At 34.1% G+C, this 9,964-nt stretch overlaps 1 protein-coding gene across 5 annotated transcripts; it reads right to left on the bottom strand.

The window, feature by feature from the left end:
- Nucleotides 1-205: 205 nt before the first annotated feature.
- On the bottom strand, nucleotides 206-9,363 carry LOC104893757 (uncharacterized). 5 transcript variants are annotated; one of them, XM_010679892.4, is made up of 7 exons: nucleotides 9,217-9,363; nucleotides 8,205-8,538; nucleotides 4,855-5,049; nucleotides 4,456-4,545; nucleotides 4,150-4,208; nucleotides 821-971; nucleotides 206-734 (listed from the first exon to the last, which is right to left on the bottom strand). In XM_010679892.4, the coding sequence occupies exons 2-7, from the start codon at nucleotides 8,520-8,522 to the stop codon at nucleotides 663-665; spliced, it is 885 nt and encodes a 294-aa protein (XP_010678194.1). In that variant the 5' UTR covers nucleotides 8,523-8,538; nucleotides 9,217-9,363; the 3' UTR covers nucleotides 206-662. The 5 variants fall into 5 exon arrangements, with proteins under 5 accessions (XP_010678194.1, XP_010678195.1, XP_048500567.1 ...); XM_010679893.4 differs by lacking the exon at nucleotides 9,217-9,363 and adding an exon at nucleotides 8,709-9,135; XM_048644610.2 differs by lacking the exon at nucleotides 206-734 and adding an exon at nucleotides 2,004-2,108 and having other exon boundaries at nucleotides 845-971.
- Between the last annotated feature and the right edge of the window lie 601 nt (nucleotides 9,364-9,964).

The raw sequence follows: 9,964 nt of genomic DNA on the forward strand, positions 1-9,964 counted from the left end.
TTCCCACTCCTCTATTTGCTTTTGAGTCCTCCTATTGACATAATAAAACGCTAGCTGCTAGCGTTTTATCACTCCTCTGGTGGCTATTGCGTGGACAAAGGAAATAGAGAAGGGAGCAGGAAGAGAGAGAGAGAGGCAGGGGGTAATGCAAACATCCATGGCAGAAGTGAATAATCCATGGCTTTGATTAGCAATTCACAGAGACTAACAAAGCAGACAAACATTTATTTCCATTTCCATTAAAAGTTGAAGTATGTCCAGCTATACAAAACTAGTCTAGATACAAACTTCACATGCCAATATAATGCAAAACCATGAAAGCTGCCTTTGTAAACATGATTTGTGATTTGTGAATCTGTAGAGATTCAGTTTGCGAAGAGCTATACAAACCCCAAGGTTTGTACCTTTACTCCTCCAGCAAAAGGTTTCTGAAGCATCGTGGTTCCTTTATACACGAAGGTGGTACTCAGAGCTACACCAGATGCCATTTCTGAGTATTTGGCTCTAATACACTGGAGTGGTACCTACTACCTAGTGAACATGATAATAGTTTCTTACAAGATGCCATGAACTATGAGAATCCTCAAATACTCTCCAACTTGACACCCATATTGAGAAAGGAAGCTAAGCTCCCTTCAAAAAAAAAAAAAAAAAAAAAAAAGCTAAGCTGACAACTTTCTGGCATTTTCAACAGCTTTGACGTAAAAATAGAGTCTCCAAAGAGTATTATTTTCCTGCATTACAAACAGAGCATATTATTGTTCCATTGAAATCCAGTTCAAGACATGCATAAGATAAGCACACAATGAACTAGGATTACCTGTTCTTCAAGATTAACAAAAATCTCATCAAAAGAAACAATATCTGATGACTTGCCATGGTGGATGATATCAACAATTCGATTGAGATTCCTCGCTGGAAGTTTCTCAATTAACTTTTGAAGATGCTGCTTCTCTTGTTGAGTCATCGGTCTTCATATATTATAACATCACAAAAGTAAGCATTTTGTGCAATTTTCCGGTGCATGGAAAGACAAATAACAATTCACTAATCTGTTTATCTAATTACTCACTTTCCCTAGACCCACTCCAGCAATTGTGTTGCAAAAATTTACGGTTATGGAAAAAACAATCATGTTATCAATAATTAAGCTTAAGGAAACCTAATTGCATTTTACACATGACACAAAAAATCACAAGACATGAATTTCAAGCAATCACGAAGAGAATTTAACTAACCCCTCAATCAACTATAAGATTGCACACTTGTAACTAATAATAGCAGATGGATCTTCTGAAACAAGAAATAAAATCAGCATATACTATCTTGTGGCAAACCATGACATCTTCCATCCAGCTTAAAGTTTGAAAAGATTAATAACGATGGAAGTGGCAATGCCCTGATACTCCATCTAGAGAGCCTGGACTATTTTCTTAGTCATTCCATCCATGACCCTCTCATTCATATATAATTACAATCTTCCCATTCTGTAGCAACCTCCACATAATAGAGGTATTTGATTTTACAACCAAGAACACAAGATACTCTATTATTTCATTTGGCAATTCATTCAGAAATACTTCTGCGATATGTTCACTAGTTCTCGTTCCATCAAAATTCCAAAAACACGACTCCACTTGTTTGATCTGCGTAAATAAATCAGCATCATACTCCTGGTGCCTTTCATACGAAATGAGCAGCCGTCCCCCCATTCATTGCAAGGAAAATGGTTTCAAGAAATGTGCATCTTCAAAATCTATCATACATCCCCTCACAACATGCCAGCAAAAAAATTAAGGTATCAAGTCCCTCAACATTACCAAAAACTACATTTGATATGAAAGAACTACCAATATAAAAATAAAAAATAAAAAAATTGAGTGCTTATGGGTGTGAGTAGGACCAAATATAATAAATTTCTGAGACTAGATAGAGCATTCCCTCCTCCCCGAGGACATGCATAATACTTTGTACGTTGTTAAAAGAACACAATTGACGCTTACCAAATTCAGGGATTTAAATTGTCAAGTTACTTCATCATTCAGTTGCTTCTTGCCTGTGTAGCAATATTTCCTGATTTCCACATTTTGTTTTTCTTTGGCCTTGTTCTATCCCCAAGCCATTAAGACAGAAGGTATTGGTTTATGTATAGAATTGCATTTCAGAAATTATTTACTTTTATTCCTTTTTCCAGAAAAATTAAGAGCAAGTATTAATCTGTTAATACATAGCAACATCAGTAGCATAAGCAAAGTTGGACTGGCACAAAGCAGGTTCAAAAAACTCTTCAACTTATTATACAAATTTATAATTTTTTTTTAAAAAAGGCCTGAAATTGCCTATAGCGTAAGTCAAATTTCTGTTTATCATAATTCATCTAAATAACCAGATCTGGTGCAGTGGTTTCCAATGCTTGCAAGAGCACGTAAATCATGTACACTACAACAGAATGCAGAAGTCTGTAGGAAAAGAATTAACTGGATACGTGGCCAATTGACCACCGAAAAAGTAATTATTGTACATCTTTAAGGTTGAGGACCATCATGTTCCACAGGTTACATGTACAATTTGAAACTTTTCATTGTGAGATTTGCTCTGAAATGCAGACATAACTAATCCAAATGTCCATGTGGCTGTCAAAAACATTTTGCCTGACCAACAGGTAATCAGCAATCAACAACACATTCTAAAACGCTTGTGTTAACAAGAAGAATTCCATCCCCAAAATGAGACGGAATAATAGTGTTATAAAGTTCATAAGCAGCTGGTCGCACGTTCTCTACCTCTGTTAGGTGATTTATAGATTAGAAAAAGGAGGGTTGTCAATTTTGCCAAAAAGGGAAGTGCGCCATAGTAATAATTTACAACATCTTTTATATTAAAGTTTTCATATGAAATGATTAAATAGATTGATCACATCTAGATTTTTATAGGAAAAATTTTCATTGTCTAAGAATAAGATGTAAAAAACTATTATGAAACCTCAAAAATTTGTAAAAAAACTATTATGAGACCTCAAACATTTGTCAAGTCATTTGATGTTGCAAAAGAGAATGCCCGCTGACACCAGAGTTTCTAATGTGTCTTGGTCTAACTTGCTATGAAAGAATTTGGTTAAATTGGAGTTTGGGGGTAAGGAATCAAGCTATCATAATTCATATACCAAGAAAATCAGTAACTCTTATTTAGTAGTAAAAGGCTAAAAGCTCTTTTGTTTCAAAGGAAGTATCTAGTAGCTATAATAATTCATATGAACAAAAGGTATATTTATATTATATGCCAAAAGTATGGGTCAAATGAAACATGTACAAAAAATTGTGGAAATAGCAGATTCTCCTATAACTATATTCAAAAGCTCAAATGACAGTATTGAATTGATTGAAGGTTCAAGTTCAGCTTGCATTTTACATTTTTCCCATTGATATTATGGAATATCAAAGAGCTTGTCATATACTAATATTCATATGGCAAATATCCAATGATCACCAGGTACAATTACAACAGTATGGAAGCAAGTCAAGCAATTACATATAATTGGTCATGGACTGACGGTAGAGATACGCCATTGACTCATTGACTAATATTTTTAGCACATTAGTTTTTAGAATATTCTGTCAAAGATAAACTTCAAAACTGTAACTTCATTAATTAATGTTACAATCACTTAATTCTTTTTTTTTTTTTTGGTTTAAAATTATGAAATTTTTTCATATTACATATTAAGTAATACTCCCTCCTTTTCTTAAAGTTCTACTAGGTTATTAAAGATACACACCTAAAAGCAAATTGGAGAGGGTGAAAAAAGTAGTTCACTTGGTTTCTTTACTTTTTTTTTAAGTGAAGAGAAAGAGTCTGAGTTTAATATATTTAAAGGAAGACAGAGAGCATGGGAGAGAGAGAGTGTGGGCCAAAGACGATTGAATTATTTTATATCTTTTGTCAAATGAGGAATAAGGCATAGTGGGGAAAAAAAGGATGGAAAAGGAAAGTGCGTAGAACTTTAAGAAACAAATGGCGTATGCAATCACATCAAGGCCAAAGATTTGACCAGTATGATTACATAATTCAACTACAACGATCATACTGGGATGGAGCAAAGCATAAGCGATTACTGTCAATTACATAGCACACCTAGGTAAAGCTACATACCTACACTTTGAAACAACCACATCCAGCAACCCTTCAAGCTGTTTTTCCATGTAATTTAGCTGCACACAGAAATATATAAAGCCTCAATTTTCCCATGACACTCATTCAACTTAAACCCAGCTCTAATAGGCCATATAAATCCACTGTAAATAACTTAGCTGCACAAAGCAACAAAGACACCCTCAATTTTCCATGAAACTTATACAACTGATAAGCCCAGCTTTAACAGGTAATATAACTCCAGGAATGTAGAGTAAAAAGCCAAACCTCAAGCAAAACTAAAAGCACAAAGTTTCAAAAACTAACCATTACAAATAGTTCATCAGATTGTTCGATCATTGCCTTTTCTACTAGGATCGGTTCACTCTCCAAGAGTAACTTCAAATCTACACTAACCTGGAAAAAAAACATGTAGACCATTGAAATGAATAACTACTCAATTCCACAAATACGTGTATAAAGAAGCACACAAAGAACAAAGACAGATATACAGATCTTATTAGAAGATATTAAAGAAGATAAATTAGAGTTAGATAAGCAGTAAGCACACTGTGTTTGGTGTTTCTGCTGTGTATTACAGATTTCACTTTATGAACAAGTAAATAATTAAAACAAGCAAATTGCAGCATGACAACATTTAGCAACATTTACAGTTGACAGATTTGCAACAGAATCACGAACTAGACCTCTAATCATTCCTCTTACATCAGTTTCTTTCTCAGCATCTCTACTTTGATCAATCGATAGTGCTCCCTTAGAATTAGAAGGTGATGTCTTGAGCTTCTTGCAATGCAGAGTAGATGAATCCTCAGCAATGGGAGCTTTCTCACCAGAGCTTTCCCTTGTTTTGGAGTGCAAGCAGGACATTACATGGCGAATACGAATAACAGGATCAAGCACCTGCAATTCAAATGTCAATTATATAAGATAATGATTAAATATTGCTTGGTGAAGAATTTCCTGAAATCAAGACCGAATCTTCACCAAAATAATTGGAAATGGCGGAGTTTATGGTTGACTTTTTGAGAAAATTGAAATAATGATCCTCCAAACTACAGATATTAGAGGAGAAAGTGAATGCCTGGAGGTGGCGATGGGTCATATGAATCTAGTCTGGTTTGGTTTGGATCATTTGGATTTTATGTTTAGTTTCAGACAATAGATAGATCAGAAATTGAACTTTATGAGATAGAGTCTCCTGTTTATCTGTGGTTGAATGGTCAGCTTATTGGTAGTAGGTTGGAATCCTGTTTGTGGAGGGGCTGGCTTTGATGGTCAGCTTATTGGTTGTAGGTTGGAATCCTATGCATTGTTCACTTTTAATGGAAAAACAATAAAGATTAGTTATATTATAATATTTCAGGACGGTTACAATCAAGTAAATTGATGCGCAATATCAGATTATTAGTTTTGGGTAATCATGTAAGGAACTACGGACATATTTGTCAAGTCCAATCAAAAAATATGGACTTAGATCAAAAGTCAAAAAGCACACGAAGCTATTACAATCTAAATAAATTTACTCAAAGTATCTAACACAACAAAAAGCTAGAATGAAGCATGTAATAAGATATGTTTAATGAAGCGCGTAATGCAATGTGATTATGTGAAGGGCTGCAGGCACTCTTACAAAAACAGTTATTTTGAATTTATTAATGCAATTGTTTCTTTAATAACAGTTCATAAGACATTAAGACCTTGCTTGACAATTAGCGGATAGCTGTTAGCTAATAGCGAATGGTATTAGTTGGTTTGACTAGCTAATTGTTTCTACAAAGGTGTTTGGAAAGTATAACAGATTAATTGTGTAAAATAACAATAAGAATAACGGGCATAATCTATTATTGTACATTATATTGTTTCTAAATGTAATTTTCAGGAACTTTGGGACATAAATGTGAGTTTTTCTACTCATTCCTAAACTTCTAATGTCAAAAAGTTGCTACCCTTAACTTTTTAAAAAAGAGGTTTTGGACTCAATCAGCTATTTCAAACCTCTTTTTACCAAAAACACTCAAATTAGAGGATTGATAAATCAAATCCTCTAACATGAGTTTAACCTCTAAACTTTTCCCCAAGCCTCTCTTTATTTTTATTTTTGTTTCTGGCTAAGAAATAAGAGTATATTTCCACTAGAAAAAAACAATTTAGAACCTAAACACCTAGCCTAGATGAGAAAACCAACTAGGTTTCACTCCTTAAGCCTCTCGTTGCCAAATAGGGCCTAAAAAAACTACTTCGTTCTAAGACTTTTTTCAAAAAAAAAAAAAAGGAAAAATTGTCAAGAATAAGTCAACCTTTGCGTTGACCGCTTTTAACAAGTCAACCTTCATTTATTCCAGTAGCAAGTAAAGCTTGTACATGAATTAGCTTTTAACAAGTTTTTTTACTTATGACCTGAACAACCCCTATAATTTTGTTCAGTTTTAACAGGTGTGTATTCTAAAACTCATTAAATTGTTCTCTAGAACATATTTGCACTGCTTGAATTTTATAAAAGTTCCGTGAGAAACTTAAAACTGAACAAAATTGTAGGGGTTGTTTACTTGCTACTGGAATAAATGAAGGTTGACTTGTCAAAAGCGGTCAACGCAAAGGTTGACTTATTCTTGACAATTTTTCCAAAAAAAAAAAAGTAAACGTTAAAAATATACTTCCTCCGTTTCTTTTTACTTGCAGCATACCTCCTTGGCACGCAAGTTAAGGAGAATATTAAAGAAGGTATATGAACAAATTAATCAAAATAACTTAAACACCGATAAGAGGGATGAGTTAGGATGGTAAGGTTTAAATTATTTTGATTAATTTGTCTGTTTACATTATATAATCTTCTCCTCAAAGCGTGTGCTAAGGCCTAAGGATCCATGTTGCAAGCAAAAGATTCGGAGGAAGTATATATTTTGCGGAAAGCAGCAAATAAAGAGAATCATTGAGAAAAAACTAGAGGATATTGTGCACTCGTGCTCATGCTTCATGCTTTGACTGCTTGGATGGGAATTGCTCTTTCACCAATTACCCCAGTAAAGCAAATACCCCTTTTGACCAATCAATTGCTTTTCAATCCATATATGCCTAAACTTTCCATTCTCCTCTCAGTTCTAGGCTTCCAACCAAGCCAAGCATATCTACCAGAAAGGATAGATAAGAAAAAAACTAGAAATAAAAGAAAGAACCAGAGTTTCAGAGGAGAGAACTGAACAAAGGGATGTGCAACCTAAAAAATTGATGACCAATCCAATTGACTCGAAAAAAAAGGTTGAAACCTGATAAAGAAACAGTTGCTTTATGATTGATAGATGTTTGGGAAACAGATCAGATGGGATGCTGGTGGACCTTCATCTAGTCCATCAGCTTGACCATCTACCATCCTATACTCTATACATAATATTCTTGCCTCCGTTTGACAATTATTCATAGTGCCAATTCGCCTTGATATAGTACGCAGAAGAGTAGTTTTGGCCTTTTTCTAGCTAAACCATGATTTTAGTGAGGCAGCAACGTACCACTATATCAAACATTACCTTGGTAGCTGTGGTTTGGGTAAGTGTGATTTGGGTCATAGTAGAATTTTCATAAGTTTTCACAGTGACCTTAAAAGGATAGCTAATCTAATATTGCTAGGTTTCGAGTTTGTATGTGATGTTATACTTCTGTTTACTTGGACTTCTGATTATCTATTTTAAAGTGTTAGTTTCACAAGCTGCATTGGTTGTGTCTTAGATAGAGCATCATCCTCTTTGTCATCCTACCTCTTAAAATATGTGTGTGGATATATGTATACAAAAATATGTGCATGTATACATACATATGAATATGTGTTAAGTGTGAACCCTAGTAAAAAGACAGGAGTTCTTGTATCTAATTGTATATTTATTGTTGTCCTCTGTAACTTTTACTATTTTCTATCTTTAGAGATTAACAAAGCCGTTATTCATAGGAATGGGCTCCGAATGCAGAGATTCCCATGTACTTGCGTTTTGAAACAATTATCTAGAAAATTTGGCAATTCAACAGTAAAAGACAAAGATACAAATGAGGAAGATATCAAGAGGTACCTCATCAACTTCCTTTGTTAAAGCGCTAACACTCTTCCTCAATGAAGACTTCAACAATTCTCTTTTCACATCAGGAATGACATTTTCTATGCTGTTCCTGAATAAGGAAGAAACATGAGAAAAACTATCTGCTCCTTTGCCATTCTCTGGTACATGTGGTGACACTTTTACAGCTTCTTTAGTTCTGAAAGAAAAAGGCGGAAAACTCTCCTCCTGTGTTAACAAATCTACTACTTCACACTTGTAGAAACCAAATAAATCTGGTCCTATCATGTTCTGCTGGCCCTGACCTTCCAAATCTACTGAACCCTCCAGCATAATGAATCAAAAAATCCTGCAATGACAGTGATGTAACCAACAAAGTTAAATAATTTATGATCCGAGAAACAGGTCTTGAAGGAAAACTGATAAAAGAGTAGAAGACTGAATGGTTGAAGTGGTTCAATGGTATTGAAGCCTTGTTAACCATCAAATAACTCAAGGCATCAGCTGTTTGATACTAACCTAATACACTATCTTTCCATGAACAAAATCACCACCACCTACATCTCCTCAAGCTCCAAAAGTCATATTAAAAACAAATCCAACACTTTCTTTTTCAAATTTCAATGAAACTGATAAATTTAAACCAAACTTCAGTATGCCCTTTAATTATTGCCCTTTCCTACTAAATCAAACCCCAAAATATAGTATTTGATCAAAAACAAAACAAAAAATGGATCGTATGATTTTTCAACTACAATTACGAAGTGGGTATAAACTAATTTAAACATAAAACAACATCAAAATAAATCGAACAGAAAATATATAACAAGAATTCATCATTTGAAACATCATTTCAGGCAAAACCCATCATCCCCACATGAGACTGAACACTTATTGGATTAGGGTGAGAACTCAAGCAGGTTAAGGTGAGTCATAGTATGAGCTAGACTAATCATTTATTTGATTTATAAATACAAATATAAAATCAAGGGAAAGTTTAAGAAAAGGATCACAAAATGGAACATACATGAGGGACCACCAAGCATAGCGACCATCATAGCTCCAAAGGCGGGAGGCAAGAGTAGCTGCGAATTGGAGTTGAATTTAAGGAGAGAGAACATTCATTTGGGGTTAATTAATCGGGTTATTAATTTCTATTAACCTGAAAATAACTTTTTTCATTATTCTACATTATATCCTTTGTGTTTATTTATTTATACTTAACCTTTTTCAAATTATACATAATACCCTCAAATTACCAATTTATACATCATAAGTTTCATTTACTTTTTTGTTATTTAGTGGAACAGGTCTATCTTTTAAGGGCCTGTAGTGTTCACCTAATTTTCATTCCTTATCGAAAGAGACAAGTTCAGATAAAGTCCAATAAGCAAAAATAAGGTCTAATAAATAAGTTAACCTTTGCCCCATCTTGCCATAACAAGTCAAGTTATGGATTATTCCTAAGTAAGTCCACTTCCCACCTACTTTACTCTAAAGCTTAGTTTGATTGAGCTTTTTTAGGGCCTAGAAACAAATTCAATAATCTGAATCCATTACTCCTTGTTTGGTTTGTGTAGTTTGTTAACCATTACCCTTAAGGTAACCCAAACCCCCAAAATGCTACCCTCCAAATAAGAGGAGTAACAAAATCATTTCCATTCCCTTACAAGTGATTTATTTTCACTGTTGAACCAAGCACCCAATAAAAGTAACAATTATTGTTACCATTTGTCCCATCTACTTAATTCCATTCCCTTTCCATTCCTCTATTT

Source organism: Beta vulgaris, chromosome 5 (assembly GCF_026745355.1).
Source record: "Beta vulgaris subsp. vulgaris cultivar EL10 chromosome 5, EL10.2, whole genome shotgun sequence".
In the NCBI taxonomy this organism is placed as follows: Eukaryota; Viridiplantae; Streptophyta; class Magnoliopsida; order Caryophyllales; family Amaranthaceae; genus Beta; species Beta vulgaris.